General features: G+C 56.4%; 1 protein-coding gene across 6 annotated transcripts; it reads right to left on the reverse strand.

Annotated features, from left to right (window-relative positions):
• Positions 1-312: 312 nt before the first annotated feature.
• Positions 313-22101, reverse strand: CAPG (capping actin protein, gelsolin like). Of its 6 annotated transcripts, none has more exons than XM_062209763.1 (11): positions 22085-22101; positions 15592-15647; positions 8061-8096; positions 7723-7892; positions 7470-7624; positions 7136-7303; positions 5064-5213; positions 4671-4763; positions 3796-3928; positions 1728-1816; positions 313-520 (listed from the first exon to the last, which is right to left on the reverse strand). In XM_062209763.1, exons 3-11 carry the CDS (start codon positions 8081-8083, stop codon positions 455-457), a joined length of 1047 nt encoding a protein of 348 aa, XP_062065747.1. In that variant the 5' UTR covers positions 8084-8096; positions 15592-15647; positions 22085-22101; the 3' UTR covers positions 313-454. The 6 variants fall into 6 exon arrangements, with proteins under 6 accessions (XP_062065747.1, XP_062065746.1, XP_062065745.1 ...); XM_062209762.1 differs by lacking the exon at positions 22085-22101 and adding an exon at positions 16703-16722; XM_062209761.1 differs by lacking the exon at positions 22085-22101 and adding an exon at positions 16376-16393.
• Between the last annotated feature and the right edge of the window lie 5615 nt (positions 22102-27716).

Below are 27716 nucleotides of genomic sequence, written 5' to 3' on the forward strand. Positions count from 1 at the left end.
GTGCAGTCCTGCTCGCTGCTTCTGCTTGGTTGCCTGGAGCAGCTGAGGAAAGTCTGGCTTCAATGGGGATGCATCCCAAGCCCATGGCCACCCGTGCTCCTGGTTGGGAATGTGAGACTGAGCTGAGCTCCCGGCTGAAAGCGATCCTGAGGCCTGGCATGGTGCCTCCTCCGTATCGGGTTCACTGTGCCAGTCCTGCTAGGACTCCTGGCCTCTCGGTCTCAGCCGCACAAAGCCAGTGCTGGCCGCCTAGAGGCTGTGACACTGTCAGCTGTGTCCTCTGCCCCAGGAGGGTCAATGCAGAGCAGCCCAGGATGGGCAGTGCAGGAAGGGCTGGGAAAGTTCTCATTTGCTTTATTGAACATCCGCAGGGGGCGCCTCAGCACTGACCATGCAGCCAGAGGAGGGCAAAGCAGGCAGGAGGGGGCAGCCGGGGAAGAGGACAAGGGTGCTCTCATTTCCAGTCCTTGAAGAATTGCTTGAAGATGGGACTCTCCCGGCCCTGGGGCAGAATCTCCACCTGCAAGAACAGCGGGAGAGAAGTCAGGCTCACAGGCTGCCACTTCTGCCCCGGCCAGGGAGGACGGGGGAGGGTGCTGGGCATCAGGCCTTACTGAGTTCATACACCATCCAGGCCAGGGATGTGCCAGGGACAAGGAGCAAGATTATAGGGGCCTGGGGCTGGGGCTGGCACTGTGGCGTAGTGATAAAGCCGTCACCGGCAGTGCCAGCATCCCATATGGGCACCAGTTCAAGTCCCGGCTGTTCTACTTCTGATCTACCTTTCTACTATGGCCTGGGAAAGCAGTAGAAGATGGCCCAAGTCCTTGGGCCTCTGGATCCACATGGGAGACCTGGAAGAAGCTCCTGGCTCCTGGCTTTGGATCGGACCAACTCCATTTGGGGAGTGAACCAGCGAATGGAAGACCTCTCTCTCTCTCTCTCTCTCTCTCTTTCTCTCTCTCTCTGCCTCTCAAATAAATAAATCTTAAAAAAAAAAAAAAAAAGATTACAGGGGCCTGTGAGATAGCGCAGAGAGCTAAGCCGCTGCATGCATCACTAGCATCTCATATCCAAGCACTGATTCAGGTTCTAGCTGCTCCACTTCCCATCCAGCTCCCTGCCAATGTGCCTGGGAAAGCAGTGGAAGGTGGCTTGAGTGCTTGGGCCCCTGCGACCCACATGGGGGACCTGGGTGGAGTTCCAGGCTCCTGGCTTTAGCCTGGCCCAGTCCCAGCCATTGAGGGTATTTGGGGAGTGAACCAGGTTCTCTCTCTCTCTCTCTCTCTCTCTCTGCCTTTCAAGATAATAATGAGAAAGGAAAAAAAAAAAAAAAAAAAACCATTGGGACACAGCCAAGAAAACAGATTGCTTCAAGAATTTGTGTGCACTCTATGAGAGATGCCCCCAGTTACAGATGAGCAGGCTCAGCTCCCCTGGCAAGGACTTGTGGATGCCCTGAGCTGAACTCAAAGAGGTGGCACTAGCCAAAGACAAGAGCCCAGAGGAGGAGGCCAAGCTGCCCAAGACACAGGCAGTTCCCTGGGCTCCCAGGGCAGCACAGCCGACATCCTCTTACAAATCTAAAGATCCAGAGGGTTTCCAACCACTGGATGGGTCTGAGACAGAGGCTGGGTTATTCCTGACTGTGCCCGTGGCCAGTTGGAGGGGTGGGAGACACCAGAGGAGCCCCAGGAGCAGGGCTGGGGGCACAGGCGTCCACTCACCTGAGTGTTGGGTGCGTACCGCATGCGGGAGATGAAGCCCTCAGCCACCTGGAGGGCCGCCTGCCGCTCCTTCTCATTGGCTTTCCGTCCTGGGTCACAGGAAAAAGGTTTCCAGAAAGAGCAGGGACCTCTAGCACCCATCCCATTTTTCATGAGAAAATCTCCGGGGGCCTGCAGAGTAGCTGGAGTTTTAATCCAAGTGGACCCGAGGTTGCCAAGGGGCTCTTTGGAGCTGTGAGGTCAGTCCCTCCAGGCTCGTCCCAAACTGGTAGCTCCAAGCTGCAGGAACACTGCTCCCCTGCCAGGGTCTCATCACCATAACCCAGGGACTCTTCAGGGAGGAGAAGGGATCTTCTCCCTGGCATACAACTCCAGGGTCAGGTCCCCCTGTCCCCCCATGTACTATTATCACGCCTTTTCCACAGAGTCAGGACAAAGGGTGCAATCTATTACAGAGGTGAACGGACTCCCATAATGCCAGCAAACCCACGTTGGCCCAGTGCAGATGCTACCTAAATGCTTGTGAAGATAAAGACCAGGGACCAGTGTTTCTGCACAAGCTACACTGCCATTTGAGATCCCTGCTTCAGATCCAGCTTCCTGTTGGCCTAGGAAGGCAGCAGAGGATGGCCTAAGTGCTCTGCCTCCTGCCACCCATGTGGGAGACCCAGATGGAGTTCCTGACTCATAACTTTGGCCTGGCCCAACCCTGGCTCTGGTGGCCATTTGAGGAGTGAATAAGCAAAACAATATCTGTGTGTGTGTGTGTGTGTGACTCTGCCTTTCAAGTAGATTTTTTTTTAATCTTCAAAAAAAAAAAAAAAATGAAGACCATATGCAATCCATTTGCTTCTGCAGGCTGGCTCTGGAATGCAAGCTATGCTCCAATTGAAGGCATTTTCCCAAGGAAACCAATGCTGTGACCAGTGGCTGGCTCTCCAGCCAGGGTACAAAGCCCCCCTGAAGGGCACATTGTGAGCTAACCAGCTGCACTCCAAATCCTAACTGCTAACACTTCTCCTCCTGGCCTCCTACACTTCCTGCTTCTCTGTGACTCTTTCCATAATGGTTCCGTTCCTTGCTTGGGTTTTATAAACTTCCCTGGGAGCGCTTCTATGCTTGGCATTGGTTTTATGGGGCGTTCACCCTCTGCGGGAGCCAGGCAGCCACCGTAGCACAAACCTCTCTCTTGCCACTCTCAGCCCTTAGTAACCTGCAGAGTGCTGGCTGCTGCACACCCCTCGCCTTGGCCTCTGTGTGTGCAGTGAGGAGCAGCTGTCCCAGGACCCTAACCACTTCTCCCTCTTCCTGACCAGACCCGGGGCTGACAATTTCTAGACTTTCATTGACCGCACAGCTATTCATTGAGCAAATGCTACTTTGTCAAGACCCTTAGGCGAGCATGTTTCTTGCTTTCAAAAAGCTTCTGATCTGGTCGCAGAGACCAGACACATGCGCAAGAAAAGGCAACGTGGAGAAGTCCTCAGGTGGCCAGGTCACGTGGAGACTCCAAGTGTTGCTTCCCCTTTTTCGAATCATCAGACCATACGGGCAGCTTGTGTTTGCGGTATTTCTACTTCCAGCTGATAGAATCTCTTGGAAAAACAAGTTCCGCAAGTTCACACCCCCCACACACACACTGCGGAAAGTGATTTGTGGTCTAAAATTTATCTCCCAGCACAGCTCGAGGTAAAATCCTCGGATGGGGGTCCCAGTGACCCTGAAGGCCTGGGAATGGGCTAGGACAGCGGCTCTCAAAGTATGGCCACTGGAACCAGCAGCAAAGGCACCACTGGGAGAGAAACTCGACTCACGGGCCCCACCCAGACCTGGTAAATCACTGTCTCTGGGCGGGGACCTGGCGGCCTGCTGGAACAGGCCCTGGGCTGAGTCTGAGGCCCGCTGTGGTCCCAGAACCACTGCCTTGGTTTCGGGGGTGGGAAGGGCAACAAGAAAACTCAGCTCGGAGCAGCTGAGGCTCTCTCGCAAGCGGCCAAGCAGGCAGGGGCCCTGCCATGGAATGGAAGGTTGCAGGGACCTGGGGCCTGTATGCAGGAGCCACACCCACCTTTCCAGATGTAGATCTTGCCACACAGCCCATTGTCCAGCACAAAGCAGTCATCGGACACCAGCAGCTCCGGTGCAAAGGGGCTGGAGTCGGCCACCTTGGTCAGGTTCATCTGTCCCGTGGCATCTGAGACCTGGGGAGCAAGGGCAGCACCAGACCTCACCCTTGTCCCTGACACAGCGGCCCTCCCCAACTCCCTCCTGCCCTGCCCTCACCTCTACCCCACTGCTCCAGACCCAGAGAAACAGCTTCTGGTCCCTCCCATCACCCTCAACCACTGAGGCACAGGGCCCTGAGCCCATCTGGCAATGAGGATTCCGACATTACAGATACATATGCAGGATTCAAAATAGGAACACTCAGGGGCCGACAGGTAGCACAGAGAGTTAAGGTGCTGCCTGTGAAGCCAGCATTCCTTAGGAGCCCTGTTCCAGGTCCCGGCTGCTCCACTTCCAATCCAGGTCCCTGCTAATGCACCTGGAAAAGCAGTGGATGCCAGCTCAGGTGTGTGGGCCCCTGCACCCATGTGAGACCTGGAGAAGTCCCAGGTTCCTGACTTCAGCCTGGCCAAGCCCCAGCTGTTTTCAGCCATTTGGGGAGTGGATCAGTGAATGGAAGACACAGATCTATTCCCTCTCTCTCTCCCTCTCCCTCTCCCTCCCTCTCTCTCAAATAAATAAATCGTTAAGGAAAGCTCAGCTTTGACTTCAAATCCTCACCAAGAACAGGCCCACTGCCCACCCTCCTCAGTCTCCAAGCCCAGCACAAACCTCACCCCTCCCACGGCCTCTCCTCGCCCTGCAGCCCCATGTGCACGCTGCTGTGTGTGCCGGCTCCCACCCCCACCCGGTCCCGGGCAGCCCGGGAACACCCACCTTGTACAAAGCCGCGGCCTGGGCGTTCGTCTGGTCAGCTGTGAGGTCTTCCTCGGGGTTGCCCTCCTTCAGAGGAGGCTTGGGGCCCAGGACCTGCAGGCCGGGGTCGGGTTGACAGGGATTCCTGCCCCGAAACCTCCCAAGCCCCTGTCTCTGTGGGATGCACCCTGTCCTACACAGCGGCACCGGACAGAGGTGAGTCGGGCCTGGCTCCAGCACCCGTCAGAAAGGTGCTTACCTCAATACTGCATCCAGCCAGAGGGGCGCCTTATCTTCCACACACAAAGGCACACTCCCGCGTGCGCCAGGTGCCCCTGCCATCCCCTGGCCACCCTCAGCTCCCCCCAGCTCATCCCCACAGAGGCTCCTGCTGCCCAGCCCAGCATCCCCAACCTGGATCATCTCCGCAGGCTCTTCCCCATCGGTGACAATCTCCACCTGGGCCTTGCCCTGCCGCTCGCTGTCCCGGATGGCCAGGGCCAGGTCCCTCGCCTTGTTGCGCTCCAAGATGTTGGACTTGCTGCCACACCAGGCAAAGATGTTCTGCAGGGAAGCAGGGCGGCTCGGGTCAGAGCCAGCTGCCCGGGGCCCGCCCCGTCTCCCTCTCACTGTCCCCAGGGCAGGACCATCAGGGGACCAGGGGGGCAGCGGCAGACCTCAGACACCACTCAGAGGACGGCGATAATGACACCTGCCTCCTCTATTATTTTTCTCTGTGTCACTCACCGCCGCGTATGTCAACGTAACTATATAATTACCCGTATCTTGTGTAGAGCCTACCGCCCCAACCAAAAAATAAGCTTCCTTAGGGCATAGATGCTTTGTTTCCCTCTGTTCACTGCTACGCGCCCAGTGCTAAGACACAGGCTGGCACATATTTAGCACAAGATAAATGTTTACTGAATGACTGAATGAATGAGTGAGTGAGCGAGGGCCATCCAGGCAGAGCCCTCCCCTCCTCTCCTGGACGGGTGATGGCGAGCAGTGCGCCCTGACCCCTGTGGCTCTCCACCACTTCCAGTCCTCACAGTCTCCTCCTGGCTTCATCTTCCTGCCCCCGAGTCTTCAGCCCACTCCAGTCCTCAGAAATCCAACGCCCTCCTGACCCGTCCCACCTTCCCCAGCAATTCGCACTCCCACTGCTCCTGGCTCAGGTCCCACCCCGCTAGACCCCTCTCTGCTGCCTCGCTCCTGCCTGTAACCTTCCCCCACCCATTTGGGGCAGGAGGTCGGCTCAGGCTAGAGGGCCCCCGCTCTGCCATCCCAAGCTGCCCCAGCACATGGCCACCGCCCTCCTTCCGGCCCACCCCAAGTGACCAGCCTGGCCTGGCTGTCTCCCCAGGACAGGCTATGATGCTCTGCACGCTGGCTCACAGAGCGCCTTGGAGAGTCACTCAGAGCCACAAGTGACTTCCCAGAGGCCCTGAGAAGGAGGGAGTGAGCTGCCAGAGTCTGGAGGCAGTGCCAGGCCTCAGAGGAAGGCTGACCCCTGTCCTTACACAGAGTTGCACCTCCACACTCGTGGACCTGACCAACCACATTCCACAAAGCTTCAGAAAAAATAATGTTGTCTGCACGAAACATGGATGGTTGTCTTTTCTTGTAATTATTGCCTAAACAGTACAGCATTGCAGCTGTTGCCATAGCATTTACATTGTACTAGGAATTAGAAGCCACTGAAGGAGGCCAGCACTGTGGTGCAGCAGGTTAAGCCGTCGCATGCAATGATGGCATCCCATGCGGCGCTGGTTCAAGTCCCAGCTGCTCTGCTGCCAATCTAGCTCCTGGGAAGGCAACAGAAGGCCCAAGTGCTTGGACCCCTGCACCTGCATGGGAGACCTGGATGGAGTCCCAGGCTCCTGGCTTTGGCCTGGCCCATCTCCAGCTATTGAGGCCATTTAGGGAGAGAACCAACAAATGAAAGCTCTCTCTCTGTAACTCTGCCTTTCAAATAAATAAATATTTAAAATAAATGTCACCTAGGGAAGGTTTGGAGTATATGAGAAGATGGGTCCTTTGGCCTTTTCATTTTCTGGCCTTTTGCCAGTGTGGGCCCCTGTGGCCTTGTGCCTCCAGGGCACGTGGCCTTTGGGCCATCCACCCCGTGCTTCCTGGCCTACATGCTCCTCCACTGGCTGGCTCCTGGTACTCGGTATGAATCCAGATTCCTCTCTCCTTTAGACAGTGCCTTCACTCTCCTATGTATTTCTCTCACTGAATAAAAAGCTTAAAATGTTAATATATATATATATACATACATATATATATACACACACATATATATATGGGTACAGGTGATTTGCAAGCACTGTGCCACTTTATAGAAGGGATTGGGCACGCGGGGCGGTCCTGGAACCCACCCCCCAGGCGTGCCAAGGGAGGAATGCGCAGGCGCATCCGCTTCTCTGCCTCTCCCCTGGCCACCTGCTCCCCGCCCCGTTAAAGGCCAGCGCCGGTTTGCCCACCTGGCCCAGGTCGAGGATGAAGCAGTCCCCGGTGTTGAAGCTGTCCCAGCCCAGCGCCCGCTCGGTGGCACGGATGTTCTTCTTCCCCTTCACCTGGTACAGCTTCCTGACGGCAGCCGGGGCGGCCCCAGGGGAGGTCTTGTGAAACGCTGAGTCCACACCGCCTTCCTGCAGCCCAGACAGTCCGTCCAAGTGGATTCCAGAGAGCCTCCCCCCACCCAACCCCGTGCCACTGGGAGATGGGAGAAAGGGACCCAGCCGCCAGGGCACCCGGGGCTAGAAAGGGCAGGAACCAGCCAGAGGCGGGGCGGAGGGCCAGGGGGCGGGCTCTGACCTGGTACTTGAGGCCGCGTGGGAAGTAGCTCATGAACAGGTCCGACTCATTGCCCTGCACCTCCCGGTGCTGCACCGGCCGCTCCCCAAGCTGCGTGTTGAGGTGCACGGCCAGCACGGCGCATGCGCCCTGCTCGTCCCGGGACGACTGCTGGCCTGGGACAGGTGGGAAGTGGCAGGGCAAGCCCTTGAGACCCACGTCAGCCCCAGCCCCCACCCAGGCCAGAAGACCCGCCCAGCCCAGCCCACCTCACCGATCCACAGGTGCAGGTGGGAGACCTCTTCCGGGCCGTTGTGCAGCACGAGGTAGGAGTCCCCCGAGAAGAAGACGCCCTGGTTCTCCCGTGCCACGGGCACCGGCTTCAGCTTCTCCACGCGCCATATGTGCAGGCCAGGATCCTGCACCGAGGCTGGGAACGGAGAGCTGCCGATGGGAGGGAGAGGGTTGGTGGCAGCCAGGGCCCCCGGAGAATGGACCCACGAGTGGAGCTCTGGGCAGAGGGGTCAGGGGGATGAAGGAAGGCTGAGGAGGGGCAGAGCTTGGGAGCGAAGCAGGCTGATGGGAGGAGAGGGGATGGGGCCCACAGCATACCTCTGGGAGACGGGGGTATACATGCTGGTCTCAGATCTGCAAAGAGAAGGTGGCATCGTTACACATGTCCTAACAGCAGCCTCTCACGCTGGTCTGGGGAGGACCCCCAGGCGGCCCAGTCTTTCCACATTCATCCACTCCACCATGCCCAGGAGCCCGAGATCATCCCTGGTTCTCTGATGCAGGCGAAAGAAGTGAGGCTCAGATTCTAAGTCCAAGGTCACACAGCCAGTGAGCAGCTCAAAAAAATCAGAGCTGTTAGGGCCGGCGCCATGGCTCACTTGATTAATCCTCCGCCTGCGGCCAGCATCCCATATGGGTGCTGGGTTCTAGTCCCGGTTGCTCCTCTTCCAGTCCAACCCTCTGCTGTGGCCTGGGTGGGCAGTGAGGATGACCCAAGTGCTTGGGCCCTGCACCCACATGGGAGACCAGGAGGAAGTACCTGGCTCCTGGCTTCCGATTGGTGTAGCTCTGGCCGTAGCGGCCATTTGAAGGGGTGAACCAACGGAAGGAAGACCTTTGTCTCTCTCTCTCTCACTGTCTAACTCTGCCTGTCAACTAAATTTAAAAAAAAAAAGAAAAAGAAAAAAGAAGAAATCATAGCGGTGCCCCGGGCCAGTGTCTGCGCCGCGCCAGGAGCTCTCGGCCACGCCTGTCTTCTGCCTCCCACCTCCGAGCTCTGCTATTGCACAAGGCTGGGACACAGCTCTCTCAGCAATAACTGCTTACGTTATTTACAATTAATGTAAAATTAATTTTACATTAAAATTAATGACTTAGGCTTCCCCAGTGAGAGGAGTAGTAAAACGGGACGGGCATTTGGCAGAGTGCTTAACACACCACTAGGAATGCCCCCATCCCACATCGGAGTGCCTGGCTTGAGTCCCGGCTGCTCCGTGCTTCCAGTTCAGCTTCCTGCTAATGCACCTGGGAAGGCAGCATATGCTGGCCCTGCCACCCGCATGGGAGACCAGGACGGAGTTCCTGGCTCCTGCTGTGGGCTGGCCCAGAGCCAGCTGTGGTGGGCATCTGGGGAATAAACCAGCAGAGAAAAGTATGTGCTCACTTCTCGGTCTCTCCGTCTGTGTGTCTGTCTATCTCTCTGTCACTATGCTTTTCAGATAAATAAATCTTTTAAAAAAATATTCAGGCCGGCGCCGTGGCTTAACAGGCTAATCCTCCACCTTGCGGCACCAGCACACCGGGTTCTAGTCCCGGTTGGGGCACCGGATTCTATCCCGGTTGCCCCTCTTCCAGGCCAGCTCTCTGCTGTGGCCCAGGAAGGCAGTGGAGGATGGCCCAAGTGCTTGGGCCCTGCACCCCATGGGAGACCAGGATAAGCACCTGGCTCCTGGCTTCGGATCAGTGCGATGCGCTGGCCGCAGCGGCCATTGGAGGGTGAACCAACGGCAAAAAGGAAGACCTTTCTCTCTGTCTCTCTCTCTCTCTCTATCCACTCTGCCTGTCAAAAAAAAAAAAAAAATATTCAGGAGAGGCTGGTGTTGTGGCACAGCAGGTTAAGTGGTGGCACGTGATGCCCACATCCGGCATCAGAGCGTTGGTTCAAGACCTACTACTCCGCCTCTGGTCCAGCTCCCTGCTAGTGCACCTGGGAAGGCAGCAAAAGGTGTACTTAGGTTCCTGACGCTCATGTGGGAGACCTGGCTATAGTTTCTGGCTCCTGGCTTTGGCCTGGCCCAGTACAGCCAGTGTAGCCATAGGAGAAGTGAAGCAGCAGATGGAAGATCTGTGTGTGTGTGTGAGTGTGTGTGTGTGTGTCTTTCCCTCTCTGTCTGTAACACTGCCTTTCAAATATAAACATCTTTAAAAATATTTTTTACCGGATGTGTAGTCACTGCCACTTCACTCAGTGTCTACTTCACATGGCCCCATCACCAGACGGTTTCTTTTTTTGGCCTACAATGCGGCGACCACATACCCACAAGACTGTGTGCTGTGCATCCAGCCAACGGAGTTTTTGTAAGGTGAGCCTTGGGGGATAGGGGTTGAAGGGAAAATGCAAATCGGCACCACTGGGAGGTTCTTGGGGGCTGGGCAGCAGGAGGGGAGAAGAGCAATCTTTGGCTGAGAGGGAAGAGAGCCGAGTGTGAACAGGAAGTAAGGGTGGGGTTGAGAGCAGTGGGCATTGGGACTTTCCCTTCCCATTCCCCACCTGCAAGGAGGCGTTTTTGGCCCCACACTTCCCTGATGTGGAAATCAGTGAGGGGGCGAGGCTGGAGAAGGGAAACCACTGGTTCTCCCAGCCACAGGGGTCACATGCTCCACCCACCTCCCCTGCATGGGGCAGGCCAGCGGCGACTCCAGGCTGAGGGGGTGAGGGAGTGAGAAGGCGGCTCCGAGGATGCTGTGAGCCAGCCGGCAGCTTTACTTTTCCGTTCTGTGGTACTGAGATGAGCATGCACCCTGTCCTCAGAAGCAGGCCGGCCACGCACCAAGCCACTTGCTGCAGGGTTTGCACGCAAGGGGGTCGCCACCTACTCCTCCGTCACCCTGGCTGCTCACAGGAATTACCTGGGACCTAATTAAAACCTAGTCTGCTGGGCCAGGCTTGGCCAGACTTCTGAACCTCCTCCTGGGCCCCTCTGTGCACATGCCTGCAACATCCAACTTCAGCAGAAGAGCCCTGCTAAGTCAGTTCAGCCAGAACTGATCACCTTTGGTATCGGAGCAGGCTCCCATCCTCCACCACCGCCAGGCCCAGGGGAGGGCTGACCTCCCCGGCCGGCCGGCCGGCCTTCAGCAAGAATCCTGGAAGGTCAGGCTGGCCAGGACCCTCCCCCACAACTCCCCAGTCCTGATGCTCCTGCTGAGCCACTTTCACCTACGGGGCTCCGCCCCTGGCTTGTTGGCTATACATTCCCAGTTGCCCAGGCTATACTTGGAGCTGAGCCCAAACTGTCTCCCCCAGTGCAAGACAGGGAGGTGCAGGGGTCTCTACCTGCAGCGAGGGCCCTGAATACGGCCTTCTTTCCCGTGCTGTAATGGGAAACATCAAGATGACTGCATTTTACCCAGACCCGAGGCCCAGACCTGGAGATTCTGAGTCCACAGGTCTGGGATAAGGCTTGAGCCCACAGACTGAAAATACAGTCAAAGGGATGCTGATGTTGCCAGTGAATTCTCTGTCCAGAGCAGCATCTCATACTTTGCCTGCACCTTGGATCACCTGCAGGCTTTCAAAGAAACCCAATGCCAGGGTAAATGCTTGGTGGTGCAATGTTATGAGGCTGCTTTGAGTACCTGCACCCGATACTGGAGTGCCTGCTTTTTTAAGATTTATTTATTAATTTGAAAGGCAGAGTTACAGAGAGGCAAAGAGAGAGAGAGATAGGTCTTCTATCCGCTGGTTCACTCCACAAACAGGCCGATCCAAAACCAGGAGCCAGGAGCTTCTTCCAGGTCTCTCACTTGGGTGCAGGGGCCCCAGGACTTGGGCCATCTTCTACTATTCCAGCCCATAGCAAAGAGCTGGATCGGAAGTGGAACAACCAGGACTTGAACCGGTGCCTACATGGGATGCCGGCACTGTAGGCAGTGGCTCTACCTGTTACGCCACAGCACTGGCCCCATTGGCTGGGTTTGAGACCCTGCTCTATTCTCAATTCCAGCTTCCTGCTAATGTGCAACTGGGAGGCATTAGATGGTGGTTCAAGTAGCTGAGGCCTCGCCATCCACCTGGGAGGCCTGGTTCCAGTTCAAGCTCCTGGCTTTGACCTGGGCCAGCCCCAGTTGCTGAGGGCATTTGGGGAATGAACCAGCTGATGTGCGCTCTCTTCTGTCATCTGTGTCTGTCTGCCTCTCTTGCTCTCGCTGCCTTTCACATATAAAACAATGCCTAGCTTCCATACTGTACCAGCTAAACTCAGACTCCCTAGGCAAACCCTGCAGAAGCTCTAGGTCAGCCTTCTAGACTCTTCAGATGAGTATCCACCATGCACCTGGCCTCTCTCTCTCTTTCCCCTCTCACCTGGGAGCACACACCCCGGCCCCTACTCATGGGCTGTCTCCTAGCACGAACAATGCTTCATTCAGGCCTCAACCAGGGCAGGGGGTACACCTGACACCTCCATGTCCTCAAGCTGCCCACCCGAGTCTATTCGATTGCAGTTGAGGGGGCTCGGGGGCTGGGGAGGCTGGGGTGACGAGGACCAGCTGGAGGGCACCATGAAGCTGGGAGGCACACCCTCAAGACCACAGCAACTGCCCCTGGGCAGCAAAGCCACAGAACTGCAGCATCAGCTGCACGAGATCCTCTGCCCTTATCTAGTCCTGCTCGGCACGTGACAGCCCACTGCCCCCAGACATCCCACTGCCCCCTGCCGGGTTTCCCCTGATGCCCAACCTGAAAAGACTCTGATATTTTCCCATTCTCTTCCTGCAAGTTCCTCCACTTTCTGCTTTAACCATGGGTCTAATCGTATGTGTTCCTAAGTCCCTGCTTTCTTGGGAGACCTACTCAAAACACAACAGCACTGTGCTGGCCTGACTCTGAGCCCCTCCAGCCAGAAGTCCTCTCACCAGCACTTACCAGCACGCCAGTTCCCTCCTACCTAACCCACAAAAGCCTTCCCCAGGCCCCTGAGCCAGGAGCCAGAGTTGAACACTACCCCTGACTCCTTACTCGACCTCCCTGTAATATATTCTCTCTGCAAAAAATCAGCGCTTCCGTGTTTTGGCTTTCTGACGCACATGGCAGATGGACTCATCTTGGATGGATACCACACGCACCTCTCAAGACACACCCATAAACACACACTGCAGAAATCCCTTCTGAACACCCTCCGCCCCCCACCCCCCATCAGCAACCGCTCACGAGGCAGCCTTGGCCACAGCAGGTGAATTATAAACTAGATTGTCAGGGCCTTTTGTGCAGGAACTGTATTTTGCCTTTATGGATCTAGCTGGGCCCATGCACCTTGCAGGTGCTTACAAAAATGCATTTGATAAACTGGACTTGTGGGAACCTGTCCTGTGGGATAGCCCAGGATGTCAACAGGCTGGGACCGGCTGCAGCAGCCCTGGAGGCAGAGGCGCTGAGGGTGGGGAAGGACGCACGCCCTGCTGACTGCACCGTGGCCCTGACTAAGCCAGTCTCTTCACAATTCACTCATTCACTTTATTATGTGAAAGACAGATACTAAGAGCTCCCATCCTCTAGTTTACTCTCTAAATGCCTGGGACAGCCAGGACTGGGCCAGGCGGAAGCCAGGGGCAGACAGTTCAATGTGGGTCTCTCTCCCTAGAGCCGTCATTTGCTGCCTGCCAGGGTGCACATCAGCAGGAGGATGGAATCAGGCCCCCATCTCAGGCAGTCTGATGTGGGATGTGCGTGGGTCTTAACGGCTGCACCAAACACCTGAGCCTTCACTTGTCTGGAGACACACTGGGCGGGGGTGGGGGGGCCATCACTGTTAGGAAATGGATGATGGCTGTCAGAGTGACACAATCCTGCCACGCACCAGTGCTGTCTTTGTCCTTGTTTAGATCCTGGCTCTAGTGGGTCCCTTCACTTTACAAACCCTGTTTGCCTCGAGCTGGGAGGAAACAGCATCTGGCCCTCTCCTGGACAAGATGTGGAGAGGTTGGTGACCACACAGACACCTCCCGCCCCCACCCCCACCCCCGACCCCCTGGGGTGTGGTCAGTTCTCAGGGGCTGTGGGTCAGTGCTCTCCCCTCACACTGTGGTCTCCTCCCTCTCCCACCCTAGCTGGGGCAGCCAGGCCACACCCACAGCTGGGATCTTGGTCAATGTGCCCCAACAACTTGAGTTCAAATGGCCAGGCTTGGACTGCCTCCCCCGCCCCCCCGCCCCCAACCTCTCCAGCCCACTTAAGGATAGGCATCACCAAACCTGGGTCCTCCTCTGGGCCGGCGTAGGACCTTCAGGAGGCCCGGAGCTACTGCTCAGAAGCCAGGCCAGCCCTGACCCAAGCCCATCCCATCCGTCCTCCGGGGTAACCTACCTGGAGCCTAGCGCACGGCGCCAGGGACAGCAGACGAGGGAGCACCGCTCCCGGCTTTGTTTCTGGACTTTGGCAGCCAGCCCTATTCCCAGGGGCCACCACCCAGGCCCGAGTCCTGCTCACACCTTCCCACACTCCTCTTCCTCCCGCTTCTGCCTCAGCTCTTCCTCCCAGCCGGCCCCACCCCAGCTTCTCACTTCCCTCTTACTCCTCCAGGCTGCCCCACCCACCTGTCCCGCCCTGGAGGAGCAGACTGCTGGGAGCAGGGCAGGCACTGGGCCTGGGCAGAGGGTGCTGCCGAGCCGGCTCCTCCGAGAGGCCCACAGAGGGGCTGGAGGCCCACCAGAGCCGAACGCCACCCTGGACACCGCCTGTGGCTGGGGACCAGCAGGCAAAGCCACAAATCCCACTCACCAGCCCCAGCCAGCAGTCTGCGGCTGGGTTAGTCACAAGTCCTGGGCGGGGTCACTGGCTCCCCACCGCTTTTGCTTTTTCCTCCTCCCCTAGCCTTCTCCTGAATGCAGGCATTGATTGTCCTTAAGGCCCCATTCTCAAGGCGTGGCGGGGGCCCTTCCTTGGGCAGGAGGTCTCTCCCCGCCTACCCCTCAGCGGCGGCCAGCTGGACACACACTGCCTGTTTGCCAGAGTCCGGGCACTGGGCACTCTGGCCCACGCCAATGGAAATGAGCATGGCTCAGGCTGCACCCAGGGCGGCCACCCCTCCTACAGTCCCGGGGCCCAGGAGCTACTCTGCTGGAACTCCACGGCTTGGGAGAGGCAACTGCCATGGTCACAAAGCGGTAGGGGAGACCTGTGGGGATCGTGAGAAAGCGAGTGCCCAGTTATGCAGCCACACGCCAGCTCCTCTGCCCAGGGCCCTGGCTGGTCTGCTGTGGGAGACCCCACCCAGGGGCCAAGGCGGGGGGGGGGGGGGGCAGTGGAGCAAAATCTGGAACAAGGCTTCCCAGCAAGCTGACCTTCAAAACAAACCTCATTATTTGACTGGCTGAGAAAGTATGAAAAAACGGAGTGCTGGGTGAACTTTTCTCATCCGTGCCAAAAAGTCTTCAGAGCAAGACAGGAAGTGAAATGCTCTCCCTAGAGAACACAGCACCCCGGCGTCTCCACCGGCAGACTGCCAATCTGGAATCCAGATTTCAGCGGGCCCTCAACCTGTGAGGAGCAGGTAACTTGGCAGAGTGGGTAAGGCTTGGACAGTTCGGGGCCGGCACCGCCTCCCACATGGCCACGGGTTCCTATCCTGACTGCTCCACTTCTGATCCAGCTCCCTGCCAGTGATCTGGAAAAAACAGCAGAGGATGGCCCAAGTACTTGGGCCCCTGCCACCCACATGGGAGACTTGAGGAGGCTCCTGGCTCCTGACTTTGCCTGGCCCAGCCCCGACCAATGCGGCCTTCTGAGGAGAGAACCAGTGGATGGAGGATCTCGCTCCCTGTGTCTAACTCTTTCAAAAATACATAAATAAATCTTTTAAAAATAAATAAATCTTTAAAAAAAAAACAGTTGGACAGTTTCACTACTTACCAGCTGCACTTCCTCAGGCAAACTACTTCACCTGCTGGAGGCTTTGTGTGTAGGATCTGTGAAATGGGTATACAGAGAAATGTGAAGGTTACATGAGACCCTATGATTAATGGTCAAATAATAGGTGCTCAATAAATCAGACTTCCTTCTCTTCTCTGTAGTTGTGGGCTCATCGTAGCGGAGAACTCAGCCCAGTAAATGCACCTGTGTCACCACGGCCCTGCCCCTCCCCCCAGATCAGGGTTTCGCTAGGGGAGAGCAGGTGAAGCTAGGGATCACTGTTCCTCCGGCCACACCTTCCTGCAGTCCGAGTCCAGGCGAGGCCGGTGGATCCCGTGCCCATCTGTGGAACACCTGGATGGCTCCTGGGTCCCGACTCTGTGCACCCGCTCGGGGAACAAGGATGAATGGGAATCTCCCAGGCCAGGGGTGGCACCATCGCCGCGGGGCGTGGAGGCGGGGCGAGGAAGAGGTTTGCAAATTAACATCGACAGCAAAAGAGCAGGTAAAAGTCCGTTCCGCCAGGCACTCGAATAACACACGCGCTAAAGAATCTGGGAACAGAACCCCAGAATTTGCTTTTCACCGGAACCGCAGTTGGCTTCCCGCCCCCCGGACCCCCAGCGGTTTGTCCCAAACTCAATAAAACAAAGTGTTTCTTTGGCTCGGCCCCGGCCTCTTCCGCCCCTCCTTACGGGAAGCCGGGAGACGGGGCGTCCCCAGCAGCGGTCGCCAGGCGCGGCCCCCAACTCCCGGTGTCAACCCCGGAGCGCGCGCCGCTTGCCTGCAAGCCCGGTTCCGGCTCTGGGCTCGGGGCTCCGGCCGCGGTCTCCGCCACCGCCCGGCCGCGCCCCTGCCCCCGCCCCGGGGCCGAGCGGCAGAAGCCTCTGGAGTGAGTCACAGGGAAGGACTGGGGAGCTGGCTGGGGGCGCCCCTGAGTCCACCGCCCGGGATCATCGGTCCTGGGCAAGTCTAGGTCCCGAAAGAGGCCGGGGTGTAGGGGCGCTGTGCTGGGGAAGCCATGCTCTTCTGGAAGCTGAGAGATTATAATAATAGAGTCCACTTCCTATTCAGCCCGTGGCCCTGGCCTCAATCATTCTTGAGCACTTACTGTGTGCTGCTGTTCCTTGAGCGCCTACTGTGTGCGCGGTGCTTTAAATGCCGTCTGGTGCGTCCTCAGGTCTACCACCATTACTGCTGCTGCTTAGATGGGGAAGTGGGGGAGGTTCACAGAGGGCAGGGAGGATGCCCTCGCCTTCTCCAGTCTGCACCCCTGCCTGGGCCCTCTGGTCACGTGCTGGGCAGCACACGGCCCACACTTCCCCTTTGGCTTCTCAGTGTGGCCAGCAAACCCACGCAGGCAGTCAGCTGACCCAGAGCATCAGGACCAGGCTGTGGCCTTGGGGTACAGTGGCAAGACCCCTCTCTTTTTTGTTGTTTCATTTCTTCGGAAGCACCAATGAAAGTCCAACCAGGATGATTTGATCTGAGGCCCACAGATGGGGACTGCCACAGGGGAGACCATCCAAGCCCTATCCATCTGGTCAACCCAGGGTAACCACACTCCACTGAGGCCTGCTTCGAAACTGCCCTGCTCTGACCCCCGCTGCTCACCCTGCAGGACCAGGTCGCACGCCCCTCCTCTGACAGCGTCTCTTCCAGGTGCTCTGAGCCAGCTGGCCTACAGACCTCGTGGGGAAACTTGCAGCCACACTCTGCTAGCAAGGGTGGGTTTACATCCTGGAGGACCCGTAGGCTGCTGGCCAGCTTCCTGACAACTGGCCCTGCACGGCCCTGCTGGGCACGGTCCTCCCACAGTCCCCACATTTACAGCAAAGTGCACAAATCCTGTGTGTACAGCTCAATGAGTTTTGACAGGGAGAACACCCATGTAACCCACATCCTGACCCAGATACAAAACTCCCAGCACCACAGAATGTTCCCTTACCACCACGTCTCACGGTCAGCACCTCCAGCCCAGGGCCTGTGGCCAGTCAACCCTGAAACCTCTGCACTCAGCAGAGCACACAGCAGGTAACAGGCCCTTGGAAGAATTTTCCTGAAGGTGGTAGCAAATGAGAAAGCAATGCCATGGGGCCGGTGCCATGGCGCAGGTTAATCTTCCGCCTGCGGCGCCGGCATCCCATATGGGCGCCGGTTCTAGTCCCGGCTGCTCCTCTTCCACTCCAGCTCTCTGCTGTGGCCTGGGAAAGCAGTAGAAGATGGCCAGGTCCTTGGGCCCCTGCACCCACGTGACAGACCAGGAAGAAGCGCCTGGCTCCTGGCTTCGGATCGGTGAAGCTCCGGCCTTGCGGCCAATTGGGGGAGTGAACCATGGGATGGAAGACCTTTCTCTCTGTCTCTCCCTCTCACTGTCTTTAACTCTAACTCTCAAATAAAATAAATAAAAATCTTTACAAAAAAAAAAAAAAAACAAAAAGCAAGCAAGCAAGCAATTCCACACATTCCAGTACCGCCCCAGCCTCTGTCACCCTAGGGAAACAGCTGAAGTTTCCAAGCCAAATGTTCCTCTTCTGGGAAGCAGGGGTGGAAACCCCAGCCCGGCACCTTGGGGGATTGTGAAGAGACAATGAGACAACCTTTTCAGAGGACTTGGGCCATCATGTGCTGATTTCCCAGGCGGCAATTAGCAGAGAGCTGGATTGGAAGTGGAGCTGCTGGGACTCGAACCGGCACCCACATGGGATGGGATGGTGGCTTAACCCCGCTGTGTCGCAGCACTGGTCCCAAGTTTCAAAAATGTTAATACCAGAGGAAACTCATACATTTAGTTCCATTTTCCCCAACAATTTTCTGAAGTACCTTCATGATTTTTCTCATTGCATGCTACCATTTCCTAACATAGATTCTGTTACTATCTTTATTTTGCAGATGAAGAAATCTTGCTCTCAGACCCACTTGGAAAGTGGAAGAGGGTGGGTGGGAGCCATGTGGCGGGAGCCTACACCTCCCTCCTAACCTTCAGTCCCCACCACTCTTCCCAGGCATGCTCTTCTCTTCCCCTCCACCTCCACTCCCAAAGCCCACTCCGCTTTCACCATCGAATACCATCCTGAGCCCGCCCGAGCTTGTCTCAATGCTAGCACCAGCTGTGAGTTCTTTAACTTAAGGCTAGCACGCTACATACCTTGCTTAAAAAAAAAAAAAAAAAAAAAAAGAGGCAAGCCAGCCCAGGGGCAGACTTTTGGCAGAGCAATTACAACACCACTTGGGACACCTGCATCCCATGTCAGAGGGCCTGGGTTCGAGTCCGGACTCTGCTCTTTATCCCAGCTTCCTGCTAATGGCATCAGATGACAGCACAGTGAATTGGGTCCCTGACAAGCAAGTAGGAGGTTCAGACTGAGTGCTCGGCTCCTGGGTTCAGCTTGGTCCAGCTCCTGCTGTTGAGGGCATTTGGGGCATGAACCAGTAGATGGATGGGAAATCTCTGTCTCTACCTCTCTGCTTTTCAAATAATTTTTTAAAAATATTTATTTATTTATTTGAAAGTCAGAGTTATACAGAGAGAGGAGAGGCAGTGAGAGAGAGAGAAGTCTTCCATCCGATGGTTCACTCCCCAGATAGCCGCAATGGCCGAAGCTGTGCTGATCTTAAGCCAGGAGCCAGGAGCTTCTTCCGGGTCTCCCACGTGGGCGCAGGGGCCCAAGGACTTGGGCCATCTTCTACTGCTTCCCTAGGCCATAGCAGAGAGCTGGACAGGAAGCAGAACAGCTGGGTCTCTAACCGGTGCTTCAGGCCAGGGCTTTAACTCACTGCGCCACCGCTCTGGCCCATCAAATAAAAATTTTAAATGTAAAATAAAGAAACTAGTATTGTGGCACAGTGGGTTAAGCTGCTACCGGTGATGTCACATCGCATGTTGGAGTGCCTGGGATGGAATTCTGCCTGCATTTCTGATCCAGGTTCCTGCTAAGGTGCGCTGTGGGAGGTAGTAGATGCTGGTCCAAGTACTTGGGTCCAGGCCACCATGTGAGAGACCTGGATGGAGCTCGTGCTTCTCCTGGCTTTGGCCTGGTCTAGCTCTGGTTATTGCTGGCATTTGCATAGTGAACCAATAGGGGGAAGATCTCTCTGTCACTTTGCCTTTCAAATAAAGAAAAATAAACTTTTTATAAAGTAAAATAATTTTTTAAAAATAATTTTGTGTTGGGGCGGGCACTGTGGCACAGTGGGTTAACGCCCTGGCCTGAAGCACCAGCATCCCACATGGGCGCCGGTTCAAGTCCAGACTACTCCACTTCCAATCTGGCTTTCTGCTATGGCCTGGGAAAGCAGTAGAAGATGGCCCAAGTCCTTGGGCCCCTGCATCCACGTGGGAGACCCTGAAGAAGATCCTGGCTCCTGGCTTCAGATTGGCACAGCTCCGGCTGTTGCAGCCAATTGGGGAGTGAACCATCGGATGGAAGACCTCTCTCTCTCTCTCTGCCTCTCCTCTCTCTGTGTAACTCTGACTTTCAAATAAATAAATAAATAATTTTGTGTGTAGGGTGGCCCCAGAGCATTTGGTGGGAGTCCCCTAAGCTAAGATATATAAAATTCCCAGTTCTGCCCAGAGATGCAAGTCACCTACCTGAGAAAATCTCTTGGGCCACAGAAAGCCCATCCTAACTAGGAAATACTGCAGTTACAAATGTTTCTTGGGTTGTAGCCCATATGGACAATGGACAGTCTCTGGCTGTCCTGGGCACTGCTCTGATGCAAGTATATGGCCATAGTCACCCTAAGAAGGGACTGCTGCTACAAGTGTACCCCTCAGATTACCACAGCTGATCACAGCCTGTGTGCAGTGTGTTCAGGAAGCCTAGCTCTGTCCACAGTACTGGATCTAGTGAATTCACTCACTTCCCATGATAGTTTCATTCCAAACAATTAGAGACTAACAAAAAGTTGCATAAATAGTGTGGAAGACAAACTATATGCTACAACCTTAAGGAACTTCAAAAATATCATACTAAGTGAAGGAAGCCAATCACAAAACACACACATATTGTATGGTTCCATTTATACTGTATATCTAGAATAAAAAGTCCATAGGAAGTCCATTAGTGCTTGACACTGGAGGAGATGAGGGGGCAGTTTGGCAGAGTTCACTGCTTAGTGGGTACAGGTTTATTTTGGGGGTGATGGAAATGTTCCAAAGTTAGGCTGTGGTGATGGTCAACCCCGTGAATATACTAAAGCATTGCACTGGGGGTGGGCATTGTGACAAATCCCATATCAGAGTGTCCATTGCATCCCAGCCCCTCTGCTTCGGATCCAGCTTCCTGCTGAAGCTCCTGGGAGGCAGCAGATAAACTCTCAAGTACTCAGGCCTCCACCATTCACATGGGAGACCTGGATGGAGTTCCTGACTCGTGGCTCCGTCCTGGCCCAGCTGAAGGTGTTCTAGGCATTTGGGAAATAAAGCAGCAGGTGGAAGATCTCTCTCCGTCTCCCTCTCCCCTCCCCTCTCCCTCCCTCTCTTCTTCTCTCTCTCTCTCTCTTCCACTCCTCTCTGTGTCACTCTGCTTTTCAAACTAATACAGTAAATTTTAAACCACTGAAAGAGTCCAGGAACGTCGCCTCGTCCATCTTTGCCCTCCAGGCCTGGGCCGGGCCTTCCAATCCTAGTCTGCTTTTGTCAAGGGATGGACCGGCCAGAGCGCGCCTCTCCTTAAGATCTGTCCAGATCCAGGGTTCGCGGAGTAAACAAGAAGAGAAGAGCGCCGCTAAAAGCCTCTGGCCTGCGGGGTCCAGTCCAGGACCAGGCCGCTATGAACTACAGATCCCAGCAGGCAGCGGGCAAAGAACCTTCGGGGGCGCGGTCAGGAGGACGCGGCGGACCTCGGGACGCACTCCTAGAACACGCACTACGCACGCGCACGCACCGTCTCGCGAGCGCTCCGGCCGTCCTGGCCCCGCCCTGACTAACTACAAATCCCAGCAGGCAGCGGGCGTTGGGCGCGGCTCCGACGTGGTGGGAGTCCCTTTTCGCGCGGTGGGGCTCCCGGCTGTGGAGGAGCGGCTCTTCCCTCCTCGCTAACTCAGCCCTTCACCCCGGCACGCACTGCTCGACCCTGAGGCCGCGGGCCCGACCCCTTCTCCGTGAACCTGAGCCCTGCCCGGCCCTCCGGAAGACGCCGGGGGGGAGGAGGGCGGCTTGGTGCTGAGCCTCCCCGGCCCTTCTCCACCCCCGGGAGCGAGCTCTGCTTCCTGGACCCTGCCGCAGGGTTAGCTCTGTTAGGATCCCCGTGCGGCCTGCACGTCTCGTGGAGAATTCCTGGAGACCTGGTCCTGGCCAGGGCAGCCCGCGTGCGCCCAGGGCTCAGCTTTCCCTGGCCGAGCCACGGTGATGGGCTGGGGGGCTGCCGGCACTCTCCCGCAGCGTCCTGTGGAGCGCCCTGCTCACACCTCAGGGCCAGGTGTCCGACTCTTGCGCATCTTCCCAGGCTGCCCCAGGAGCCTCGGAGGCGCCCCGGAAGGGACTTACCCAAACCCTTCGGTGCAAGTCAGCCTGCTCGGTGGGATGCGCCGTGCCGAGGCCCCCGCTTCCTCCACACCCTTCGGGACAGGGCAGCCTCTCCCGAGGAGGCCTCGTCTCAGCTGATTTCTGGCTCCCAGGTGGGGACTCAGGTTACATTCCTATCAGGAGCTGTGACACCACAGTGGCCCGGGAACGCATTGGACTTTGTCTCCAACCCCTTTTCAGCTTCTGCACTTCCTGGTGGGGCATACACTGCTGGATCCCTGCTCACCAAGAGGGTATAGGAAAGCACCTGGCCCGGGGAGCTAGGCTGTGGCTCTAAAGCCTTAGCTTTCCCTCGTGCCTAGGTCGAGACCAGCCACATCCTAAACGTGTCCCGTTTAATCCCGAAACTACCAGACGCGGCTGCAGAGGGGGTCGTCGTGAAATCGGAGCAGATTGCGGATACTCTTGGTTAGCAGGGGTGGTCTCCAAAGGGCCCATGTTTGCCCCGGGGAGTTCTGGAAGGCTTGTTTTTCTGACTATTTCTGTTAAGGCAGCCAGCACTTGACTGAGATGAGAGATAGCTACCATAGAAACCTGGGGACGGCCATTGCCGCTTTGCCCGGCTCTTTAACAACTACTAGGAATCTTAGCATTTAAAAGCGATCTGCATTCCAGGGCTCAGAGCACCATTCTCCTGAATCCATAAGAGCTCGTGTGACTTGTGATGTTCCAAGAGCCGTGTAACGCTTACCCCTGCTTCCTGAAGATCTAGAGCACAGGCTGCAGCCATGGGACGGTGTAAGTAGGTCAGTACAGGGAATGTGGCTGTGGGCAAGGGTGCAGCAGAGGTTAAATTCTTTCCCTGAAGGGCCTCTATCTCCCTGCTGGCCGGGCTGCTTCCTGTCACCCTCGGTCCTGGGACTGAGCCACATGCCGCCACGCTCCTCGTGACCGCCAGGGGTCGCCCTCTCCCGCGGAGCGACTGCTCAGGTTCCTGCTGTGGCCTGGGAGCAGGGCGAGAGGACTGCCTGGCGGCTTTGGCCCTGTGTGCATAATTAGATGGCCTTGGCTCCAGGCCCAGCGTCCATCTCCTTTTTCGTCTCGGCTCTTCCGTTGATAAAAGGTGGGGACGGTGATCTCGGGCCTCCACGCCCCTCCAGGAAGGATGCGGGGATGGAGACACATCCGTCAGCCGCAGCGTCTGGTCTTTGCTGAGTGAAGGGGGGAGGGTAGAAGCTGAGCCGGTTTTCCTGACCTCTCCTGGGAGAGGGAAGCCGTGGGAGCGGCAGATGCACGACTCTGGGTGCTGAACCATAGGAGGAAGTCCAAGCAGGGCCACGTTAGGTGACTGGGAGGGCGGGGGAGGAGTGGGTGCCCCCTCAGGAAGGCAGATGGAGGAAAGGACCGGATCTGGGGGTGGGGGATCGTCGAAGGTGTGGTACCCAGAGAAGCCGGTCCTTGGTGATCCAGCTGCGCTCAGAGAAGGGGCTTGTTTTCCGCAGACAGAGGAGTCCCCCAGGGCACGGTGCCCGCGTCTGGGCCTGGTGGTTGGTGACGTATGGACAGGAAAGGAACAAGACATGGGCCCTTCAAAGACCATGACCTTTCAGAGACCAAGGATATGTGGGGAGGCGGGCTCGGAGCAGGCAGTGCTGATGAGTGCTGTTTGAATAGGCAGCTCCCACAAATACTGATCGAGGGCCCGCTGGGTGCCAGCTGTGGGCTGGGGCCTGGGATTGGGCTGTGACGTGAACCCGCAGGACACAGTGGCTGCCAGTTTATACAGCCTTCAGGCGCGTGTGGGCGTCTAGTTCTAGCTGTGAAACAAACCTGTGGGTTTAATTAAAGTGGGGGTCCCTAGGGTGGGGGCTAGGGGCTTCCCCAACTTCACCCCCAAATCCTCCTCCCCCCCTCCCCGTGGTAGAAAGATCACTGCCTATGCTGGGGCCTGCTGAACAGGGGCAAAGAGCAGCAGAATAATGACAAGGGTGCAGCCCCCCCACCCCCGCCATGGAGCCTGACCAGGATTGGGGGAGGGGACTGCAAAGGGTCGAAGGAAGCCATGGATCTGTGTGTTTGCAACCCCGGCTCCCCTACCTGCTGCCTCCTGTCCTTGGCTCCCCCACCACTGGGTCACCTGCTGGCACGCGCTCTCTGTAGAATCTGGGCCATAGGCTCAAGCTAAAAGACAGCTGAGGAGGGCTGGGGCTGGGGCGGGGGAGGGGAGGCTGCCTGGGTCGCTTTGTTGTTGAATTGTTTGAAGTACGGTCCCATATGGAAGAGTGCTTTGTCACCCCTGTTTACTCTGTTGCTATCTTTCAGAACCTTGTTAAGGATTGAGCAAGGGTCTCAGTGTCTTCCACCTGAAATGCCCTTAAGCCAGCAGGATGCAGAAGGGGCGGCGTGGGCCCCCTCACCCGGGAGCTGCAGAGAGATGTGAGTGAGTCCTGGGAAACAATGGCAGGGCCCCACTGGAAAGCAGGCTGGGCGTGATTCCGCGAGGCACAAGATGCACGTGGCCTCCGTTCAGGGAGCGTGGGAGTCGCCCCAGTGTTTTAGGCAGAGCTGGGACACGGGCAAAGGTTGGGGAACAGGGCAGGGCATGCGGGTGAATGGGACGGAAGCGCACCGCCCTGGCAGGAGTGGCGGCAGCCTCAACCCTCAGCCTCCGAGGCTGCCCCTGGGAGGACCTGACCCAGCTAGAGCAGTGCACGCCAGGAAAACAGAGGCATGGGAGGCACCGCACAGCGGGCTTTCTGCCCACGTTCAGGGGAGCGGAGGGAGGCCCTGTCACAGACCTCTGAAGCTGCAGCCATAAATGGCGGCACACCAGGGAGGGCCAGGGCCAAGGAGCCCTCTGGAAGTAGTCAGTCCCTCCGTCTGTTGGCCCTCCATCGCCCATCGCAGCTGTCACCCCAGTAAGCTGAGTCAGAGGCCTGGGGGTGGGGCAGCGGCCAGGCTGTGCTAAACCAGCCCCATGTCCCCACACCAACTGCCTTCCTCCAGAATTGTCCTTGATGGGAAGTTGAACTCCACCCTGCAGAATTCAGATGGCCTCTGGCCAGTCTGCCAGGAATGTCTTGGGCCTTGAACTTAACCACCTGCTCTGGCAAAAATATCCTGAGGACCCAGGGCTGCTTACCCCTTGCAGGGCCTCCTGGTCTACCCTGGCTCTCCTCTCCCTGTCTCCGTGCCAACCGCTTGGCCCTAACTTCATGTTAGAACTTCAGAAAGTTCTCCCTCGCCCTTTCTACCCTCAGCTAAACTGCCACTAGGCCCTGTGGGTTCCCCCCACCCTAGAGAAGCACCCTTGCATCAGTAGCACTCTTTGCGATTTTCCTCCTCTTCCCTGCCTTTGCTGGCTAAGGGAGCCTGGCTGTCCCGCAGCGGCCCTCACCACCGTGACACGCCCATGGCCGGGCCCTCCTCAGTGCACAGTCTCTCTGTACTTCCTCATGTTGGAAATCCAGGATAGCACCCTTTCTATGTGTCATGATCGACTTACCTGACTGTAAAAGTGATCCATGCCTTTCCTTAAAAAGTTATAAAAGCAGAGAAATAGAAAGACACATTTATATATAAATATAAAACTCTGTAGTTCTACCCAGCCCCACCTTCTCAGGAGACACCCACACCTGTCTCCCTGTTGGTGATCCCACTGAGGCTGCCACTGCGTCTCTGGATTAGACTTCTTTAGGCAGAGTAGGAGAGAACCTGGCTTTCGCTGGCTTAAGCTGAAAAATAAGTTATTAAAAATATTCTGGGATAAGCATTTGGCTCAGTGGTGAAGACCCCCACTTGGACTCCCACATCCCATACCAGAGTGCCTGGGTTTGTGTCCTGGCCCCTCTCCCAATCCAGCTTCATGCTAGTGTGCACCCTGGGAGGCAGCAGGGGGGTACTTAGCTTCCTGCCACCACACGAGAGACCTGGATTGACTTCTGTACTCTTGGCTTAGCTTGGCTTTGGCATTTGGGGAGTGAGTTAGTAAGTGGAAGATCTCTGTTTTTCTGCCTTTCTAGTAGATGAAAATAAATTTTTAAAAAATTGTGTACAGGGTGGACATTGGATATAGCAGTTAAGATGCCCCTTGAGATGCCTGCATCCACATGGGAGCGTGCCCGAGTGTTGGTCCCAGGTCCACTCCCAGTGCCCAGCTGACGTGCGCCCTGGGAAGCAGCAGTGATGATTCAAGGGCTTGAGCCCGTCACCCACACGGGAGACCCGGATGGAGCTCTTGGCTCCTGATTTTGGCCTGGCCCAGCCCTGGCTGTTATAGGCATTTGGGGAGTGAACCAGTGGATGAGAGATTTTTTTAATGTCTGTCCATCTCTCCAATAAATGAAATGAATAAATCTTTAAAATGAGAGAAATGTCCCTTTTTCAAAAAATATACGTTCTTTTTTAGAGTTTTTTAAAAAATGTATTCATTTGAATGTTTGTATTTACAGAGAGAAAGGGAGAGACAGAGAGAGCGAGCTTCCATACCCTAGTTCACTCCCCCAAATGGTAACAACAGCCAGGGCTGGGCCAGGCCAAAGCCAGGAGCCAGGACCTTTGTCCAGGTCTTCCCCATGGATGGCAGGGCCCAAGGGCTTGGGCCATCTTGTGCTTCTTAGGTGCATGAGCAGGGATCTGGATCACAAGTGGAGCCACTGGGACTCGAACTGGCACCCACGTGGGAGCTAATGCTGCAGGTGGCAACTTAACCAGCTGTGCCACGGCACCGGTCCTCCCAAATATATATTCTTTAGGTAGAAGCAGGATGGGACCTGCCATGCGGTCCTGGGCCTGGGTGGCTGGTGGGTGGGATGGAGGTGACCGGGGACACAGTGAAGCATCGGCCCACTGCTGGCGTCCTGTGAACAGATTCACAAGGACTTAGCCAGGGCTTCTCGGGGGCCCTGGCAGCTGCACATCCTGCGGTGATGTACTTGTCCGTTCTAGTCCAGCAAGCAGCTACCAGCCCCTGATCCCACTGATATTTCTGCGGTGTGTCTGGAGTCAGGTAATGGGAACATTGTGACTCAGAGACACCATGACGTCACAGTGACTGTGCACAAAATGGCCCCTTGACTCTCCTCAGTTCCCCAGCAGCCCGTCACAGGGACTGGACACCACCTATGTTGATTATTTTATAGCGCTATTCAAGTTCTGCTAATGAAGTCATTCATTTAATGTGCTTTGGGCACTTTTCTGCTTACTTATTTATTTTAGAGTAAGTTGAAACCCTGTACGGACTGACCTATCAAGATACTAATAAGAAGGGCAGGGCTGGCACCGTGGCTCAATAGGCTAATCCTCTGCCTGCGGTGCCGGCACCCCGGGTTCTAGTCCCGGTCAGGGCACCAGATTCTGTCCTGGCTGCTCCTCTTCCAGTCTGGCTCTCTGCTGTGGCCCGGGAGTGCAGTGGAGGATGGCCCAAGTGCTTGGGCCCTGCACTGCATGGGAGACCAGGAGAAGCTCCTGGCTCCTGGCTTTGGATCAGCGTGGTGCGCCGGCCGCAGCACACCAGCCGCAGCGGCCATTAGGGGGTGAACCAACAATAAAGGAAGACCTTTCTCTCTGTCTCTCTCTCCCTCACTGTCCACTCTGCCTGTAAAAAAAAAAAAAAAAAAAAATTAATAAGAGGGGCAGACCTTTGGCCTAGCAT

Source organism: Lepus europaeus, chromosome 13, assembly GCF_033115175.1.
Source record: "Lepus europaeus isolate LE1 chromosome 13, mLepTim1.pri, whole genome shotgun sequence".
Lineage (NCBI taxonomy): Eukaryota > Metazoa > Chordata > Mammalia > Lagomorpha > Leporidae > Lepus > Lepus europaeus.